Below are 22,483 nucleotides of genomic sequence, written 5' to 3' on the forward strand. Positions count from 1 at the left end.
AGATAAGCTTATCCAGTACAGTATTAACTAAAATTTTCAGAAAGAATTAATCGTACCACCTCGTTATTCTCTTTTTCGAGTTTTGGATTGGAATGGAAGATATAATATTTTGGTCGGGGATATGAGAGGGAAAAACTCGGGACGGCGACAGGAAATTGAATAAAAATCCGGAGCGAACGGAAAAGTTCAGGCGTGCAAGCTGTGCCAGTCTGTAGACGGACGAATACGGTGAAGCTAATAGGCGTTACGAGGACGACTTTCAAAGGATGGTGCTGCTCTCCGAGGGCGATGTTGCAAAACGCAGCCGGGAGAACGTGATGAGAATGTCAAGTAACGTTGGAAGAACTAGCATGTTCGAAAAAAAAGAAAGAGAGAGAGAGAGAGAGAGAAGAGAAAAAAAAACAAAGGAAATAGATCAAAATGTTCAATCCAACGAAGAAGATAATTGTGATCATAATTATGAAAGTGGTCTAACTCATATATCTCTTGTTTCGAGATTACATTTGAACACTAAATGAATTCTATATAATATTGAAATAACAAATATTATCGAAAAGTTCATTTTTGACAATATCGTGAAAATTGTATTGAATTAATTTAATTTAAAAATAATATGATGTGTGTGAAATAACTAATAAACTTATTTTATTAGAATTTTTTGAGTTAGACCAGTTTCATAATTATGTGCACAATTTGAAGATAAGAGAGAACACTTTAATGAGTTTAACGATCGTCTTAAAAATATTGAAGGGTCATTTTTCTGTACGTCGGCATTATTCTTGAATGAATGAAAAAAAAGAAATATATTAAAAGGTTAGAACATTTTCAAAGGATTCTTCAATGACGCTCGAGAAACAAATTACTTGACTGATCGTCGCGGATCACGCGCGTTTAACCACCAAACCGATATCGCGTTTTGCACATTTTGCTTAACGTAGCGTTAGAAAGTGCAATTTGTTGGTGGGATTCCAGGGACTTATGTAGGTACATATAAAACTACATGCTAGCGCGTCTTGTAACGTATGCACGTCCGTCAGTAATATTAGATTGTACCGGAAATGACATTCGCCAAGGGGTAAAAAGGAATAAATTTGACAAGAATGAAAATTTGTCGCGTGATCTTATTTTTATACGTTAAAACATTGCGCTTCAAACAAAAGATCACGAATATTTAATATCATGAATTTTTCAAAAGCTTTAAGTATTATATTATTCTAGATTACGAACGTGTACACACATTCAATTACGATCGATAAATAATATTACATTATCCAAATATGACGTGAGAGAGCAATCATTATTGAATGGGACGTGATCGACGAATGTCTCTTATTTGCACGAAGAACAATAATAACGAGATCAATTCTAAAATGTAACGAACGACCCTATTATCGATAGCGATAAAAGTGGTAAGAGAGCAATTATATACGACTATCGAAGCATTGAGTAGTTTCTTTCTCTTTTCATCAATAACCTACCTACCATCATATTTGTTCTATACGAGAATGAGATAAGTCCCTTCTCTCGTGGAATGAAAACAAACAAATTCGATACTATTTATAACTTAATCAAGGGCTACTTTTTTTTGTTCGATTCACATCGGCTAAGAACTTGTTACTTAACTTAATGAGTACTATATATCCTCGAAGTCTTGAACTCTTACATATATACATAAAATCTTGTATGGTATGTATATATGTATATATAGAGAGAACGTTTCGCGAACAATGAATAAGCCTGTAAGTTAAGACTTAAGCCAATCGGCCAATTACAGGCAACTCCGCGCTCGAGCTTTACATCTCAGTGGTAGTAACCAAACAGCGCTAGACTCTCGCTCGATAGGCTTAAGACTTAAGTCTTACATTTTGCATTGTCTAATGGACTTAACTTCGGTCAAACTACGTGCCTGACCTGCTCCGATATAGGTGTACCGTACCTCCTCCCTGTGTTTGTCCGACTATAAACTCGGTACGACTACTGCATCGTATTTCGAAGCGACTTTCCTTCTAGCATCCACTCGGTTATGGGGGTTCCCGGAGGAGGAGTGGGGGACGGGTGAAGCAGGGAGCCAAGACAAGCGACTTCGCGACTCTGTGAGAACGAATCTATAATCGTCCAAGTACGTGTATAACTCCATAGCTTAATTCTAACTCGAATCTCTTGGTATAAGTATAACAATCTAACAAGTAAACGAACGTTTTAGTCGCTATAAAGATCGCATGGTAGCCCGATAAGTGGTAGAAAGGAAAGTTCGCGAAACCCGTTGTTTTGCGTGCGATAACGCGAAAAATCTAACTTCGATTAAAGTAATCCAACGAAATAGCACGAACGGAGGACTGGTTCTTTTATTCTCTTTATTTTTTGTGCCCTTTCGTTTTTTTATCGCCAACTTTCGATATCGTGATGAAAATGTCCTCGCATTTGGATTATTTGTTGAACTATTGAAACAATTTTTATCTTTTACATTTCGTAATGTGTTGATTCAACTCGTAATTTATGCGAATCCTACGATGGAAAGGAAGAAACTTGATGGTATTCGTTCATATTGATGACTATTTCTTCACCGGATATGCAATCCTATTCTTAGTAAGCCCCCGGAGTAGACACTCGTCCGCGATTTACAATTGATACGGACGTTGTGAGCACTTAAAGCGCTTCATTCGCGAAAAGGGTAATAATGGTTTTTTTCCAAGGTAGAAATCGTTGTAGAAATCTTTGTAGAAATCGTCAGAGTATTTTAGTTATATACTTGTGGTCATATAATGAAATCAATCCCTGTTGAAACGTCGTGTTAAGTAACGAAGCGTGCGGAGTTAGTTGCGAGCTAGTTTTAATACCTTGTCACGCATCGCACGTAACATTAGACGGTGAAAGAACGGCAACGGTCCGTCCGTCCGTCCGTCCGTACGTTCGTTGGAACATAGTTGGTTTAAAAGTATTGTTAGTTGGGATATCGATTAACGTTTCACGCGATTAACTTTTCTCTTTTATTTTAGCTGACTGGTAAATTTGAGTTAACATGTTTTTTTCCGACGAGACCAATGAAGAAGGTTCCTAGGAGACGTAGATTCGAGTAATACATATTGTACGATTAAATCAAACGGATCTTATAAGACGAAAAACTAAATAGCGCGAATTTATTATTACGAAATACAAATCTTCTTGGGTAATCCGATTTTGCCGTTATAATCGGCTTTTGCACGGAATCAAAAATTATTATCCGTGCTCATGCCCGGTGTACGGATTGAAATCAACGAAAAACGCAACAAGAATATAGATTGTCTTTTTTCTTTATGTATCTATTTTATTCCTTTTTTTTTTTCCTTTTCTTTTTATTTCCGTTCTTCACTAATCCTTAGGAAAAATGGTATAGAAGATTCATGGTACTTGCAGAAAGTAACGCGGAGGAGGATACAAATTGTTCGTTTCTAACGGAAGCTCTGTTTGTCTATTTATAAAATCTAATCGAAACAAACAGAAGGGTTTATTTCTTTTTTTAATTCTTTATGTATTCTCATAGGTGTGTGTGTTATACTTTATCAATGGCGTTGGAATGATTAAAGGATGATAAAAATTATAGAAAATCTATGTGGAAAACCGAGATATAATTTTATCATTAGCCAAGGAAATAATTGCGAGAGACACTAAAGGAAACCATCGCACTTAAATTGCATTACTCGTGACACGCCATTATCTTGCTACCGCCTACCTCTCACACCTTTTAGCTAACCTTCCCCTATTTCTACACAGAGAATTTACCCTTTCCACTTCTCAACTCACGATGTTTCCCTTCCATAGCCTTCCACCTCTTTCTCTACTCTTATGGTGTTCCCCTCACAACGTTCCTTCGGTCGGTCGCTTGCTCGCTTGCTACGTAGCATGCGACTCCATTATCTCTTGACTCCGGCTTAACGGAGTAATTCCGGAAGGGATGACATACCTAAGCCAAGTGGCTCATGTGACGAAATTCATCAAGGACATCGGTAGCTGCGTTACACCGTAGATGCATACATCAGTGGTTACGGTTTATTATCTGGATACGTGATGAGGGGATCGTTCGTTATGCTGTTTTTTCCACTCTCTAAGAAATAATCTGTCCTTGTAATTAGGAAAATTGACGTAAACATTTTTTAATAGTCGTTTAGGTAACTACGTAACACCCTATTCCTTAATTAGTAATAGATTTATCTTTAACACATTTGTCGTCCACCGTGATTCGATTGAGTTTTTCACTAGGCTCAAATTCGACTGTCGGTACGTCAAAACGTAAACACTGAGTTATGTTTAACAATATTTTATCATAAATATAAATGAATAAAAAGTGTTTTCATATTTTTAATTTTGTATAATATATTTCATATTTATATTTCATTGCTTATTCCATTTAATTTCCTTTTAAGATTATAATTTAAAATTCTATTTATAAAAATTGAACGAGAAGAACGTCACTCAAATATGGACGACGTGACGATGACCGTGTTAAAGGAGTTGATTATAACTAGAATAGACGTTATTTAAATAACTATTAAATAAACAATATATATTAGAATGACCGTCAATATTACAAAGCAATGCAATAATAAAACTTGTTACTTGGTTGATTATTTTGCTATTGTTACTTTTGAGATTCTTAATAATACATTGTTCTCGATATTTCTTGCTAGCCTACATTTCAGTGTTCCTGCGTCACGTATCTAACACATTATCCTAACACAACTAAGTACGAGATTATACCTTCAATAAATCTTACAATAATTCTATAGTTTTTCTGGACTACAGATACATAATAATAAGGAATCGAATTCTTTTGAACGCGATTAAACTTCGAAGGGTCTTTAATTTCCAGATATCACAAATGTTACGAAAGATTTAGAAAATATCTTACGTGTATGCATATGTATTGTTAGAACTATATACATATATATATATAAGACGCAAGTAACACATTCAAGAGAAACAAAGAAAGAGAAAGCTTCCTTTCTTCGAGCATGTTCTTATCGTCGAGCTTAACGAGCGCAAGTCACGTTGCGTATTCTGGCTAGTAGTAGTCTTTTTATACAACCTCCGTTCGAGGCCGTAACTTAACCTCATGGGAGGTAAAGAGAAAGAGGTGGGTGGAGGATTAAAGCAAAGAGAAGGAAAGCTATAGAGAAGGAACACGAGAGATCGATTCGGTCGCACTCACCTGTAGATAGGTGTCATGTCGTTCTTGTACCAGACGACCAAAATGGCAGAGTCGTGTCCCGAAACGGTCGAATCGTTGTGTCGTGGTGGACGAATATCGCAGGGTAGCTCAGCTGTACCTCGAAGAACCGCCCTCACGGGAATCGCTGGACCTGTAAAGTGAAATCGTCGATAGAATTAACGTCGTTCTCGTAGTTGTCGTCTCTCGGTCGTCGTTCAACGTAATGGAATTTTCTCGAACGAAAGAAACAAAAAAAGGAAAAAGAGAAAAGGACAAAAAACAATGAAAAAAAAAGAGGAAAATAATCCACGGCTACGCGTTTTAAAGGTTGAACGAAGAAAAGAAAGTTTTTTCGTTTCTTATTCTGTATTTTTTTTTTTTTTTTACTTTTCTTTTACTTTTCTTTTCTTTCTTTCGTTCTTTTTTTTTTTTTCTTTTTTTTTAAGGAAAACGTGGCCACCGGGGAATACGCTCAGTTCTTCCATCCCATGCTAGTAGAAAATTATCGCGTGGTCGTTTCGTTCGCTCGGTGATCTCTCGAGATAGAATCGAGGGAACGTCGAGACGCAACCCAGTACGGAGAAGGACCCTGTTGCGATTTCGCGCCCCAGAAAACGTGAATCTTTCCGCCCCTTGACTTCCCGTTGCTCTGACTCGGATATTAAAGAGTCTGAAGGGGAAGAGAGAGTAAAAGAGATGGGAGGAAATATAGAAAGAGAAAAAGAGAAAGAGAGAGAGAGAGAGAGAGAGAGAGAGTGAGAGGGAAAGAGAGGGAGAAACGAGTCCTCTGAATATCCGTGAATTTGTCAACTCGTTCGACCCCGTCGGCTAATTCCAGCAGACCGCGGGATTTCGCCTTTTCGAATATTCGCTGACTCTAAGGAAGAAAATTATTCTTCGTGGGGGAATAGCCTTGATATATTTTAATAGAACGAGGTACGCGTCCGCGCAGTTCTATGGAAAGTGCATGCGCGTAAAAACGTGTGCTGACACCAAATTTCCTAGAAACTGTTCTCCATAGCAGTTTCGCTTGGCGCGAGTCGACGAAGCTGTTACGTCTCCCTTATTACTTTTAGTTCCTATTCGCTTTTCTCTTTTTCCCTCTCTCTCTCTCTCTCTCTCTCTCTCTCTCAGCATTTTCATTGTATCGTTTTCGTATTATTTTGAAACAAACGTCCTGTAAAGTGAGAAATTTGATTACGAAAATATCTCGTGATTTAGAACGGTAGATTAACAGCGAGAAAACGGATTAACATTAATCTATATGAGTTAAATATTTTTGTATATGTATAAAAATAAAATAATGAATAAAAAGAAACCGTTATTAATCCGATAATATTATATTTATTTGTTTCTGCTCATAAATATATACATAGTTTCGGTTGACCGTTCTTGGTTAATTTTCCCTGCTGACTGTATGAAGCCGAAGGCTACTGTAGCCAACGGAAGGAGGTATGAGAAAGCGAGAGGAAAGGATACGAGAGGGATGGAAGAGAGAAGAGGACGCGGAGTTAACGTTAATGGAGTTACTCGCTGGTGGGATCACGAATGCTTTTACCTTGCCTTACCTTACCTACCTTGTATCTACCTACGGCTGAGGCAGTCTCGCGTGTACGACGGTATAAGCGTATAAAACAACGGTTTTCACGGCGTCTGCTAAATTTCCCCTGGGCTGCCTCCGGTGCATTATGAGTCCTGAAGGGTGGCAAGTATGCGTCGCCGCGTTACCGCTTCGCGTGATCTTTCCGCCATTGTTACTTCGGAGAAACGGAGCACGAGTAACGGTAAATGTTGAAAAGCGTTTTCAGAAAGGAGAAATCCTGCGTCGCCGCGAGATCCTCCGTAGTCTATCTTTTAAAACGTCAACTTTCTTTGTTTCTAGGAGCCAACGTTTTCCCCCAATGATAAATATCCTGCGCATTATTTTTCGTTCTAGGATTCTATCATCGCATTCGGGATGACTCGAAACATCGAGCCAAGAATAAATATTGAATCTTTATCATCATCTTATTCTTTATTTTTCTTTCTCTATTTCTTATCCGAACTTTTGTTATTTATGTCGCTAGACGAGCGTGCCAAGACGTAACCGAAAAGTAAGAACTATCATTTATACAACTGTACTCTTTAATTCAGATTTTATTCGCAAAATATGCGTTACGTTTCGTAAGATCGTTTATCCGGTCGTCCCGATTCCATACTTCGTAAACAGGAAAAGTAATACCGTTTCGTATGCTGCGGAGGAAGGAACGCTACTCTTTATAGAACTTGTCGGTAAATCGACGACCTGCTGAGAATACATTGTCACGGTGCTGATACAGCAGGGAACACTTGTGCGAACGACAACGTGTGTTGCTCCAATAGCTAGCATGTATTTGTAACAAGCATTCGGGAGAAAGGCTGTCAGCGAAATTCTCGACAGACAACCCGAAAACCGAAGCTTCCGTGCATCGGAGAAAGGATAATGGAAATCGAGCGTCGAAGAACACCTTTAACCCTTATATCATATACACACACCTAACTCCTTTCCTAAGTATTACTATATCGATTGATCACGTGACCGAGTGTAAAACGTAATGTAGAATGGTACCTGGGTATCAGATTAAAAAATAAAAGCGTTCTAACACCCGGTCATTCTCATTCAACGATCGACTCTTAACGGTATCGCGATAGGAGAGACCGGAAATCAGTATTACGGTAGATTCTTCTCTTCCTCCTCCTGGAAGCTCGAACCTTATCCAGGTCGAACCCCTCATCCCACGTGCAGAAATAACCCAAGCGTGCTAGCTCGGTAAGCCGATAATCCACGGGTCAGACAGTGTCGAGAAGCCACACAACTTTGCTTGCTACCGGTCTGACACTCCTCTTTGCAGCCCCGCGAACGTACCACCAACGTTACCATCGGCAATCTGGAAACGAATACACACTTTCTTCCTATCCCCTCACAAAACTATTCTCTACTTTTTAATATACGAGGAGTCATACTTTATCTACGGTGCACGGAGTACCTGCTCGATTGCTTACTTGCTTGCTTGCTTCCATGCTTGCATGCTTGTGTGTTTCTTCGGTACGCACGGTTTGCCGCACAACGATCGCGAACGGATTACCATATAAAGCGTGTACAAACAGAAAATAGACGGGGAAAGATCTATGCGAGACGGTTTTCTCGATACGATTTTCGATGATGACGAGCACCGCGAACTGCACTACAGTTGCCCATGGCAAACGCACACCGTTTATCTCGCGCTATAAATTTGACGCTCTCGAATGAAAGTTTCTCTTTGCAATCGAACGTTCTTTTCTTTTCTATTCTCTTTTCTTATCTTTTTCTTTTTTTATCTAACCGAACAAAAGCAAAAGATGATGAAGAAGAAGCTGCTACGAAGAATGCTAGAGAATTCTTGCGTAAAACGTTGGCCTTTGGCGATAAAGAAAGTCGAGTAACGTAATGGAGGACACAGGATCGTGTCCAATCGTGGTACAAGGTTACACGATCTACGATGGACCGACGAAGGAAACACTCGATAAACGGACCGTACCAACATCGTGTAAGTGTAAGCCGATGACGCTCCAACGTTTGAGAAAAGTCTTGTATTCACCACCGAAGGCTACCAAGCGTTCCATCATATACCATCATCGTTGCTTTTTGTACTTTGACTTTTTTTTTTTTTTATGCTTTCTAGCTAACTTCAAAGCGATGAGAGAGAGAGAGAAAGAGCGTTCGACCACTTTTAATGAAGTTCCTGTTTGCCATCCCGACTTCCCGCAGGAAAATGTAGACCATGGCGTAAAGGAAAAATGACCGTTTACAGAATAAAACCACCATGTGAAAATAAAAGAGTTTTCTCTCTCTCTCTTCTTTTTTTTTTCTTTTTCTATTCTATCATTTCCATACCTTTTCTATGTTTTCCCTCAATTCAAAGTAACGAACGTTAGCTTTCACCTATTAACTGTACGTTGCTAAAGAGCGTACGAAGAAGAACACTCCTCTCATTCGGTATCTACTTCTTTCAACGGTAAACTTCAAAGAACGATTACTTTTCAGATTCGAGTTTTGCATCGGGATATAGGTCTTCGATAAAGAAAGATAGATAGAACATAGACCGTTATAAGAAAGAGATAAAACATTTCTATCAAACATACTTATTATTTGTACACAAACGTACATCTTTCTAGTTTACTGTCCGTCCGTTTTCAAACAGAAGAGACGAGCGAATGAAACGGAAGTTGGACAAACGTATCGTAGTTGAAATCCGACAGGACGTATCTCTACGTTGAAAATTTTCACAAATATCTATAATTATAGAAAAGAATAAGACTGTTAGAAAATAGAAAGGAAAGAAAGAAAACAAAAAAAAAAAGAAAAAAGAAAAAAGGAAGAAACGTCATCTAATAAGTCGCTTTTCCAACGTTTATTCCTTCTTTTTTATTGTCATCTCCATCGCTACGAGCTTATCCTGCGGCTTAGTATCTTTATACATTAGTAAAGCGATCTTTCATTTCACAAATATGTTTTTACTCCCGACATTGATCCTCAACAGGGAGAAAATAAAACATAACGTTGACTGGATGGAAGGAAGAATCTTGAGGATGTCTTCGTCGTCTTCGTCGTCGAGAGGATGATACTAATGGTGTAATTCTGCCATCAGCGTCCGGTGTAAGGTACCAAGAAAACGAGAGATGAGAATGTATGACGGAGATAGCTATTATAGAACATCGTTAACGTCTTCCATAAATCGTTTCGCTACCGCAAGCCTCTTTTCCGTAGATTTTCTCGCGAAATATCGTCGTCCGTACCTACTTCGGTACCACCTGGGTAGATATCATTTTTTTTCCTTTCCTTTTTACTTGTCTTTTTTCTTTTTGTCTCTTTCTTTTTTCCCAGATAACGAGATGGGAGGAGGAATAAACGAAAGATCTCGTCACGTAATAATTTATGCCTATGCCGTGACGATTTGACGTAAAAATTTTCAAAATATTGTCATTTTTACGAATCCATTTTTTTTCTAAATGTAACACATCGTCTAATCGAATCAAATTTCCAATTATTCATATTATTTCATTATTCGAAAGTATTTATAATCTATACGAAACATATGTGACATATTTATATTTGTATTATGTCAAATAATTCTCCCTCTTCTCTCGAGGGGAAATATGCTTTATCTTGTACTCTCCTTTTTTTTGTAGGGGGAGAGAGGAATATTTTTTTTTTTTTTAAATAAACAGTCAATTTTATAAACGTAACATCGTTTCGATTTGAATTAAACGATTTTATTTATTTCTTACACGGGTGGGATGTGGGAAGAATGTACGATACTACTGACGTTTCTACGTACGGAGGGGATCAAATTTACGGGACGAGAGATAGAAGAAAGAAAAAAAAAAAAAAAAAAAAAAAGGAAAAAAAGTCTAACGGAAATTCGTTTATCTCCGTTTCCTTTCATAGGTACGTATCGTCCATCGGACGTTATGGACGCTTCGTCTACGGAACTGCCGATAACCCACGTGTGTGTATCGAACTTCCATAAAGTTTTCTACAGTACGATCTTTTCTTCCGTTTCCGTTTTAATCACGTAGCAACATCGAAAATTGATATCCCTTCGTTATAACAACGGAAGTGCTATAAAGATAGACGAGAGGGAGGATTTTTCATGCTTTTAAAAGTAGGTAACTTGAAAACATTTTCTCATTTAATCCAAATCGAGACACGACGACATTGTGTGTCTATCTTCAATCATAGTATGCTCGAACGAATCGAAGGATTCCCGTAGGAAGTCGAAATCCTTTCGATTCCTGTTCTTTTTCACTTCTTTCTCTTTCTCTCTCTCTCTCTCTCTCTCTTTCCATCTCCTTCTTTTTCTTCCTTTACCTTATTCCTGATCCCTTGACAAATATTCTGCCATACGATCCTTATATTGCGATTCCACGATTTTTCAGATCGAACCAACCAACCAACCAACCAACCAGTCCGGTAAGACTCCGCTCGAAACGAGTTTTTCGATTCACCAGCGTAAAATATTTTGTAGATTTGTTGATAAGACCTTTTTTATTACGCATGACATTGATCAAACATTGTATCATCAAATATACATGATATTTGATTTTATGAAATATGATAGAACACGATGTGTTTGTTAAGTAATTATAGTTTAACGTAGGTAAGTACCTCTTGATATTTCAACGTAGGAAAAGGGTTCACATCAAAGTCTCCAAATGCATTACTTATGTTCTCGAAACACAAATGCCTTTTCCCTAACTATTCGAGAATAGAGTTATTCAGCATTGATAATACTACAGAACGTAGAATGGGTTTGCCAATTTCAAGAGCCATTTGTGATAGATGAATAGAAATCCTATACGTATTTGATCCGGGTATATGAGATAAGAATAAATGCATTTCTCGTCATTTCTTTATTTGTCATTAAATCGACACCGCAATATATTAGAACATTATATTATATTTTTACGAGAGTAGAGAATATGTAAAAATTAATCCACGCTTCGCGAGAGAAAAATCATTCTTTCTTTTTTTCTTTTTTCTTCGTCTTTTTTCCTTGTCGTTTTTCTTGTCTCTTGTTTTACTTACTTACTTACTTTTTATACACACAGACGTGACTTTCTCATGAAGTTAATCCGAGGACGCGTCGTCGTATCCTTACGAAATTTTAATAAACCAAAAGGAACGATGGACGGAGTTGATACAGAGTTTAAGAAACTTTAAGATCAACGTCTACGGATTATAGTCGTAAAATAAAGAAAACAAAAAAGATAGTAGTCATTTAGTAACGTCGTACGGAGACTCGTGTGCTTCGATATTTTATACAACACGATATTAAATATAAAACGCTTAATTGCTCAGAATAAAACTGAAAGTTTCAAATATTTAACAAGCAATATATTTAATTATAATTATTTCAAGTACGAATGAGATGATCCGGTATTACTTCGAGTCCTATTTATGTACTTGTATTTAAAACGCAATGGGCACAGGACTATTATGTTTTTGAAGTAGAAACGAACTAACAAAGCTCGGTGAGGGGGGAGGGGTAGGGTATGGTCGTTTATATAAATGCAGTGACATTGGAATGTTCTTGATCGAGCTTGCGAACTGGTAGCACGCTAACACTTCCTTCTACTCCTACTATTACTACTACTACTACTACTACTACACGTCGGGTGTTATTATTACATTTCGTAGTTTCTTTACCGTCATAAGGAATTTTATCTCGACGGAAGAAAAGCAAGACTAGAATTGTTCGGTGATCACATTCTCAGGGAACTATAACGAACTCTTATGCGAGCAGCGTAGTCCAGGTACTTTGAAACACGCGATATTCTTGTCAGGCACTTACATTTTCGGGGACGATCGAGCGGTTATGCAGAGAAGCGACGTTCAAACCACGAAGAAGTTTCAAGCACGTCGGACTTTTCGAAGTAAGGTACTTGCCCGATAATTCTCTGTCTCGAGGGATGGTGTTCGCACTAGCCGGATCAACTCTCTCTTTCTATCTCGTTACTCTCTTTCCTGTTATATTGTCGATCATTTCAGAGAATTAATTACTCTCGTTTATATATATTTTTTCGAGGGAATAAGAAACGAAATGGAAAGTTTAGTGAGAAAGGTTATAATAAATCAATTAGTTGTTTATCACGTTCAAAAATAACACAACGTTAAAAAATAACAACTATCCCACGAGTCTCATACACATGGTATTTAAAAAGTTTAAAATGGATAAGGATAGTGTGAAAGATCCAAATAATCAACAAAATAAAAAATTCAATAAGTTCCGTTTTATCAAACTACTATCTAATAAAATAAGCAAATGTTTTAAAAATAGTAATATTAAACTTTGTAAAAGTGAATTCCATTTACACTAAATTAAAAAATAAGTTTGATAAATTAAATCAGTCGAACTTAGTGTATAAAATATCATGTAAATGTGACAAGTGTTATATAGGATAAACGAAACAAAAATTCAAAAAAAAAGAATAGATCAATATAGGAATGATTGTAAACCTACTAATGCACAAAAAACCAATACCACCTAGTTAGCTGAACATCATTTTAAAACAGGACATATTTCAAATTTGGCACAGTAATTATTTTCGATTTAGAAGACAATTGGTATAAAAGAAATGTAAGTGAAATGTACCACGTAACAAACAATAATACAATTAATTATAGAACTGACACGAATAATTTAAATAACATTTACAACGCAATTTTAAAGTTTAATTATCATCACTGTATACCTTATGTATGGCACCATAATAGTGAAGATACCTAGACTAATAAACACTAGTCTAGATTGTATCAGTATTGTTTGATTACGTGTTTAAATGTAACAGTTTTAAGATTAACGATTAATAAATATTAAGTACAGTTTGTTTTCAAAAAATATATAATAATGTATGTCTTCGTAAGAATATATAAAAAAAACTCAGAACATTAATGATCGAGATAATATTAAAGAACCTTTTCGTAATGTTTATAATATATATTTTTCCAAAATAGTCATAATAAATTTTCAGTTGCTGGAGAAGTCCCGATGAAGGGACGAAACGTTCAATGAGATCAAAATAAACGTTCTAGAAAATATTCAATCTGTCCAATTTCCCTAAGACACTTTTATTAGTTATAATATATGACAGGAATATAGAATAGGGGAGGAAAGAAGAAAGAAATAAAAAAAAAAAAAAAATAGACAAATGAAAAATAACGAATAATATCGTAGAATAAGAGAGATGTATGCAGGTACATACTGCATACTACATTTTCGAACTAAAATCCTACTCTTCACGAGATTTCCTAGCCACGGATTTCAATGCCGCGCAATTTCACAATTTCCACGCATTCCGAATATTCCACGTTCCTCTTGTAATTATCTCGTCGTAATTACTCACCGAGCTGCTTCATACGTACTAGCGCAAGCGCACAAATAGTTGTGTGTGTGTGTGAGAGAGAGAGAGAGAGAGGTGCGAGCAAACGTCCTCGCACGCATTTGCGTAACTGTCTATGCACCAACTGCGCATGCCGGTTGTTCATGTGTTGACGCGTTCGAGCTTGCACAGGACAAAATGATGGGGATGCAAATTTATGGGAGACACGGTTCTCTCGTTCGCGACACACAGACATCGAGAAATCGATCTCTCCTCGTCGTCCACGTAATAAAAATATTTCCCTTCTTTTCTATTTAATATAAACGTTCCCCTCTTATTTCCCCCCTCCCCTCCTCCTCCTCTCTCCGTATCTTTTAACTCATCCTATCATTTCTCATTGCTATGAAAGAAATGATTCCTTTTTTTAAGACGAGTTATCAACGTTACGCGCGTTAACGTTCAATTTTTTCCCTTTTCTGCAATTAAAGAGATCCTTGGAAATTCGTGCGAATTAAAAAGAGACGGAGAGAGAGAGGGAGAGAAAACTTGGTCGTAGAAGAAAAGGAGAAAGATCGGCTAACCTTTTTTACTTCTTTTACCTTCAATTTCTTTTTTACCAGTTTACTCTAGTTCTAAAGCAATCGCGACTAAGAGAAGAAAATGAAATCATGAACGTCGTGTGGCAATAGCAACGGCAACTTCGAGAATAGGAAGAGTGTAAAAAAAAAAAAAAGAGAGATGGACGTAAAGAAGCGCTCGTTAAAAGTTTAGTCTCTCTCGTAAAGCTGTCATCTGGTCGTGTTACTTCGAGTTAATGTCGGTCGTAGGGATAGACGATTTTTCTTTTCTTCTCTCTCTCTCTCTTAATAATTTCTTTTTGTTATTTTTTTTTTCATTAACGAGAGAAAGAGAGTGACGAATCGATTCGATAATAATCTCTGATGGTTCGTTATAATAAAATGCACCCGATGGTTGGCTCAAATTAGCGACCCATGAATTTAGCAAATAACATTAACCAATTTAATCATTTCGCGACGGTTAAATTATAGTTCTCGTATCTTTCAACGCAAAATGTTTTAGAAATTAGATATAACAATCTAAAAGCATCCGGTTGTGTCAACGGGTTGGCAGGGAGCACGTAGAGAAGTAGAAAAAAAAAAATATATATATAGTAGCTGTCCAGCGATATTAAAAGCCAGCGTGCCACCCTCTTCTGCATGTTTTCATTTTACTCCAGCCAGTGTTATGAACCACTACGTATATTCATTCTCTCATGTGTAGCCTGAACTACGAATGAAATTAATAGCTTCGTGCAAACGGTGTAGTAGTGGGTATGCGATTTTTTTTTTTCACATATCAGTCCGTGTTATCTCGCTTACACTAATTAGCGTTAATTATCCGAAAGTTTGTCGCGTGTTATTTGATAATAACAATAGATCTATAGGATAAGAATTTATTCATCGGAAATAAGAACGCAAAAAGGATTTCTTTTCTTTTTCTTTTTTCTTTTGTTGTTGTTGTTGTTGTTTTCTTAAGGGTCGAATAACGAAGTGAGCAAATGTACGAAGAAGGAACGAAGAACTTTTGAAGGAAAATATTTGATCGGATAAGGTAGGAAATTCGAATGGTCGGTAGCGCGTTGTTAACCCATTTCCGAAACGTTGCCAACGGCGGCTCGTTCCTGCCACACCCAGAAGCAAGCGAATTTTCTCAGACATTTTTCGTCGCACATATCCGACAACATCGTCATCGTCGTCCTCGTCCTCGTCCTCGTTGTTGTAGTTGGAAAATGCCTAACGTAGCAAAGGAACCTAACGTAGAATTCGTTCGTATGGGTTATATCACACAAAGAAAACACTATGGTATTTGCGAAAAGCGATCCGATCATGGATAGACATAGCCCAGTTTAGTGTAGGTAAGTAGAAAAGGATGAACGGGGTGGTTGGGCGAACGACTGTCAAGGATGAAGACAGGAGAAAATGGGAGGGGAGGGAAAAGAAATGGGAAATATGGAATCTGGTGTGCGGCTATACCATTTCTCGAATACCAGGTAGATTATGATTGCGTCCAGTGCTCGAAGTCAGTGGTTCTCCGTTACCATACACTTCATATTATTATTATCATCTTTTGATACTAAAACTATTATAACATTTACAATACATAGAAATACATTTTTATCTTTCATTTCATTCCCTTATTAGTTCGATAGAGTTAACTACTACTAGCTGATTTTTTTTTTTGTAGATATGAAATACGATAATATATAAAGAAGGTAAAAAAAAAAAAAAATAAAAAAAGAAGTTCTATTACGTCGTCAAAAATTGTTGATACTTTTGGATCCCTTTTCCACCTAGGTGTTACGCCGAGGGCAACAGCTATGGGACGTCGTTCCCATCGTATTCTGTGTACGGAATATTCTGGGTAATGCTCTCGCACGTTTATATCCGCGACAGGAGTTCTCTCTTCGTCTAGTGTTCCCCGATGTACAGAGAGAAGAGAAGAGAAGAGAAGAGAAGAGAAGAGAACGCGTTTCGTTGGAGAACACCCTGCAGCTCGTTGCCACCATCCTTTCACCGCAATCCGATTCCGCTTGCTCCTCTACCCGAGATTACGCTGCTCTATAAACCCTCTCGAAAGGATACTAACTCGAAAAGACACACGTACGAAAATGTGCGCGTGCGCATATTCTCTCTTCGCGTGTGTGTGTGTGTGTGTGTGTGTATTTCTCTTTCCCGTTTTCCTCAACTATCGCTGTCGAAACCTTCTCTCTTTCTCTCTTCCTCTCTCTCTCTCTTTCATATCGTACGAAACGATTCTATAACGCGTAACACGGCAGGGATATCGGGGACGACACTTCAGACGTTTCTCCGCTAGGAATTGCCCTTCTCTCGCACAACCTCTATGTTTTATCATTACGATCCTCAAAATGAGAAAGAGAAAGAAAGAGAGAGAGAGAGAAAAAGTGAGAAATTGAGTGAGAAGTTGAATCGTAGTTTGAAATCGTGAACTAACTTATCGTAGAATATTTCGTATTCGTTTATACTTAAAATTTTCGTCTTTTCGTCGTTTATATACTAGGTAATGGTCGAACGTTTTCGATTTACGATATGGCATAAAACGAATTCGTTCTCTCGTCGTGATACAAATCGATCGTGTGCTCAATTTCTGGTTTGAACTCTTCTTCTTCTTCTTCTTCCCGCTGGCATATCGCTTCCTCTAGTCGTTTCTCTCGTCTTTCTCTCGTACTCTCTCTCTCTCTCTCTCTCTCTCTCTCTCTCTCTTTCTTTCTCGTCGCTCGTCTTTTTCCTTCAACTAGATCTTATTTTTCCGTCATTCCTACGGCAATCCAATTCTGTTAGTTCTCTCTCTCTCTCTCTCTCTCTTTTTCTTTCTTTCTTTCTTTCGAGGTATTACGTCGGTCTACATCTACTCTAAAAGAGGCTTGCTTTTCGTTCGTTGGTTCGTTCGTTCCCTCTTTATTACGTCGATTAATCAAGAATTGGCATTTAGGTCGTTCTTATAATGCTTTAGTTGAAATCCTCTCGACGTCTGACTTTTCAGATTAATTTTTCAAATGGATTAAATACTTGACTTCCTTTTTTAACCGTTTCGCGCTTTAAAATGACGTTTCTCGCGATAATCGATTAATCCCGATTAATCGGATGGTCAATGTAAAAAAAAGATTCCTTCTTCTTTTTTTCTTTCTTTACTATATATTATTTATCTTTCTTCAAGAAACAAGAGTGCTTATCGTATTCCCTTGTATTATTTACCTTCCACTCTGAATAGTCTTTTACTGGTAACAACGATATACGATTGTTCCATATTCGCATAAAAAGCGATATTTCGAGAAAGAGAGAATGATAGAGAAAGAATTTGGTCTCTCGTATTTGTTTTGTGTTTGTTCAGAGCATAAACGTGATCGTTGATAAATAAAAAGAGAAAGAGAGAAAGAGATAGAGTGGCCGATTTTAAAGTCGCGCATTGAAAATCAAGGATGAAGTCGTTGTCCTCGACTCAACTCGTCGGTTGTACCAATTCCGGTTGATCGATTGTGAAAAGGGGGGAAAAAGAAGATAAAGAGTGGGTGGAGAAAGATCGCGTCTATCGTGGACGAGGTTGAATATGAAGAAAACGGGGTGGCGGGGGAAGAGGGTGGCACGGGGGGCTGACTTTTTCTATTTCTCCCAACGATGTACATTCGAGGTTTACAAGTTGGTTTCTTTGCACGGCCTCGCGGGACAAAACCCCGTGATGTACGCGTGGCCGTTGTACCGTACGCCAAGAGCAAAGAGTCCAACCATTAGCAACGAGTGCACCGAGGAATCGACTAACGAGAAAAACGGAGCACGGTCTCATTTTTACGAACGTTTGTGGATCGGCGATGAGCTCCGGCCGATTTGTAGCCATCCTCCCTTGCCATCCATGTTCCTCCTCTCCATATCGTTGATTCCTCTCGAGGCTTGTTCTCGTTCAACCTTGATAAAGAGAGAGAGAGAGAGAGAGAGAAAGAACGAACACACACACACACGGAGCGAACAAAAATAGAAAGAGAGAAAGGAAAGGGACAAAGAAGAAAAGCGAATAAGCCCGCCGAATACGTTTGCTAAAGCTCGCCGAATGCGTTCGTTGCCTTTCTTTCGATTTATATTGTACTACCCCATTAATACGACGAGAACCGTTTTCGATTTATAAAACTCGCCTTTTGTTTTCGATCCACCGATTACTACGCTCTTTATTTTCGGATTTTTTTTTTCTTCTTCTCCTTCTGTTTTTTTTTTCTTTTTTGTTTTCTTCTTTTTCTTTCTCTTTCCTTTATTACTAAAAGCACAAATTTTGTTTGCATCGAAACCGTGGGGTACTCGAAATTCAATGAAAAATCCATAACATTTTCTTTACGATTAAATCGAACAGATGTAATATAATAATGGCGCTCGACTATGAAATCGGTAAGAGACACTATTTTTCAACCGTAGAAAATAATTTTGCCAACGTACGATTCTCTCTTCTCTAACGTGCCTAGGCACGCACGCTTGAATCGAGAAGTGATGCTGACAAAAAATTCTACTGGAAATTCTACGTTTCTCTTTCCGAACGACAAATTCGTCTCTCTCTCTCTCACTCTTTTTTTTTCATTCTCTCCCAACCGATTCATACGAGGATTAATGCAAACGACCACACTGCGAAGTCCACACCTCACGCTCGTTGCCCACATTCGCACACTACGACAACGACGAGAAGACCCCTCCACCCTACCCCACCTCACCACACCCCCGCACACTTTCTAGCTCGTATTGCGATGGGAACGGTTCGAATTCGTGTTACGCGAGCACCACTAAAAATATTACGGTGCTACGTAATGCATTACGGTAATGCGATTGCACGGCTCGCGCGTAACAGCTTTTATACTCGAGTACGCTCGAGATAAGGCGAAGTGTTTTAGCGACAATTTATAACACGACCATCCTATTCTACTTCCTACTCCTCCTCCTCCTCCTCCTCCCCCTCCCTGTACCCTCTCGAATGTTTTTATCCGACTAACGAAGTCAGATCAATTGAATATTGTCACGAGAGCCTACAATTCTATCAACGAAATTAAAATTCATTTGGATAAAGTTTATAAAACACAATCATACATCAAATCGCATTTCGGATATGACCGAGAATTCGTGATTGTTTAGCGAAAGTGGTCACACATGATACCAAAGTCACGTAATAAATTAACGTTTATCGTTAGTTCGATATCTAATGCGGTCGATATATATATATATACATATTTACATTAGTTTCGCTTTTTTTCAGGTTAATCGTAAAACTCGAGATGTACCTATAAGCTTTTATTCACGGTTCTTACATCACTTCGTGAGATTTAAACGCGACACGAGCTTTGTGATTTGGGTTCACCAAAGTTACGCCTCCTTGTGTCGTGCACTCGCTTCGATTAATCAGTACTAAGCCGGACCTCGATTGCTTCTCTCTCTCTCTCTCTCTTTCTCATGACTACGCATCAAACACGTACGTACATATATACATATATATATGTAACTACGCACCTGTTCTTCTCCTCACCTCTATCAAAAGGTTCGTGTTCTCCAACGAAAAGTGACGAGAAGCATGCGAGATCGTCGAGCGGTTAATTTAAGTCTCAAATTAAGACGATCATTTTAACACGAGACCCTCCTCCTCCTCCTCGTCGATCGTTCAAAGCTTTTCCTACTCTGAAGTACTTCCGTTAACGCTTACGAGAACGGAATACGAAAGCTTTATCGCATACTGCTTCGAATTCTACGTTACTATGTTTCTTTGTCTATGTTACTCTATTTTCTTTTTTGTTTTTGCAACCACAAAACTTTCTCTCTTTCTCTCTCTATCTCTCTCTTTTTATTTATCTCTTTCTCTTGTAAGACAACGATCACGATTTTTCTTTCTTGCGCTATACAAAAACCTGATATAGAAAATTTGATCGGTAAGCTTTTCGATCAGAAACTGCGAAGGTTGCGCTCGGCGCGATAATCGAATTGACGTTACGTTCGAGCGCGTTCAGAATTCGTTCCTATCTTATGTTAGAACATTTTTTTCCACCGACACGCGATTAAAATTTTATGTTTCATTATTCCAGTCGACGCGTGTTCTATATTAATCTGATTATATCAACGAGAGAAACGACACGGATTTAATACGATGCGGAAATACAATTATTCATGCATGTATATATATATATATATATATATGTTACGGTCAATGTAGTAATACGAATATTGTATACATTACCTGGACAATCTATAGAATGTCCAAAGGGCTTTGGTCAATTTAAAATATAATCTTAAGTTGTGGTTGTATTTAGAGCACAGAGGGAGAGATAATTTGAAGTTCGTGTTAATGAAACAAACCGTGGAAATTAAGAAATTTGTACACAATGTCAGTAACATGTTTTCGATCAATTTTTAAAATATGACTCAGTAGGAAGTGTTTAAAGCACGGAAGGTGGAGTGCAAATTGATCTTAAGTTCTTGTAAGTGAAACAAACTATGTATGTTCATACGGTCATGAAATGATCATTTTCCGTACTGTGCACGCACTTTCTCAACTGTCTGATTATAAGAACTTAATTTTCCTAACTTTCACATTGTAAGGTCAGAAGGAGGTAATATAGAAAAAGATACGAATTCTATTATTAATCACTTCATCATTTCCCTCTCTTGTAATCTAAACACATCCAATTGAAACAAATTTTATAGATTAACCAAAATCCTATGGACATTCTATAAATTGACCGGATAATTTATATAACTCGATTGGACAATTTATACAATGCCCCTAATAATACATTGTGACGTATATATATATATATATATTATATAATATATAATATTATATAATATATTAAATATATATGTATCGTTTAAAATTGAAATATATGAGATAATCTCAATAAAAATAAAATTTCTAAGAAAATATTACTAGCCGAGATGATTATTGAAAATTTTGTCACCGATATTCCTATGACATTAATTCCTATCTGTTTGAAATTAATATTTATTCGATACAAAAACGAAAGAAGGAATATGAGGAAAATATATGCAGCAGTATAAAAACAAATATGATCCATTTATTTTTTAACGCTAGATATTCGATCTTTAAATGTTTCAAGCAAATCAAAACGTGTTAGAACGAAATTTGACCTTCCTCCAACATTTATCATCTGTTCCGATTAATCCTGAAAACAAACTCGAGAAAAAATCGGTAAAATTCGCACCTCTTCGCGTTACATTTTTGACAAGGTATTTTTTGTGTTTTTTTCTTTTTTTTTTGGCGAAGCTCTTTAAAAAACAAAAAAAAAAGAAAGAAACCAAAAAAAAAAACTCGAACAACCACCCGGAGCTTTTCGTAACCCTTACTCGTTTTCCGTTTCTCTCTCTCTCTCTCTGTATCTCTCTCTATAGGATTCACAATCAACGAACGAGATTAGCGAGCATCTGCATCGGTTCACTCGAAATCCTGGATAGCACGATCTAACAGAGTCCTACGGAAATTGTTGGACATCGTTACACGTAGAGCTACGCCAGTTTACACTGCTGATTCTGTCGATCTCGTCATCAACTATCAATCGCGAATTCCCTCTCCTCGATTTCATTCAACAAAGACGACGATGATTAACGATCTCGTCGTATGACTTGAACGAATATAACGAGTGCCTAGAATTTCATCATGCATGGCCATGATACAACATAAATTAATTCTTTAAATAATAAAACTGTTACAACTTTTTTCTTTATTTTTTTAATTTTTTTTTTTTTATATAAATACAAACTCACATCGAAGTTATTCGTTTCGCAAATGAAAAATATCTAGAATGAAGGTTATATCGGTCTATTTGATTTTCTGGAGTAAAAATGAAAAAGCTTTTCTTTCTTTTTT

At 37.4% G+C, this 22,483-nt stretch overlaps 1 protein-coding gene across 2 annotated transcripts in view; it reads right to left on the bottom strand.

The window, feature by feature from the left end:
- Positions 1-22,483, bottom strand: part of LOC106793892 (hemicentin-1-like) — a 193,356-nt gene that overhangs the window by 44,864 nt on the left and 126,009 nt on the right. For both annotated transcript variants that reach the window (XM_014761169.1, XM_014761168.1), the window contains exon 2: positions 5,186-5,336. In XM_014761169.1, the coding sequence (XP_014616655.1) occupies positions 5,186-5,336 (151 nt within the window). The remainder of the gene's footprint in view (positions 1-5,185; positions 5,337-22,483) is intronic.

This window comes from Polistes canadensis, unplaced genomic scaffold (assembly GCF_001313835.1).
Source record: "Polistes canadensis isolate GaletaPanama2010 unplaced genomic scaffold, ASM131383v1 scaffold_20, whole genome shotgun sequence".
Classification (NCBI taxonomy): domain Eukaryota; kingdom Metazoa; phylum Arthropoda; class Insecta; order Hymenoptera; family Vespidae; genus Polistes; species Polistes canadensis.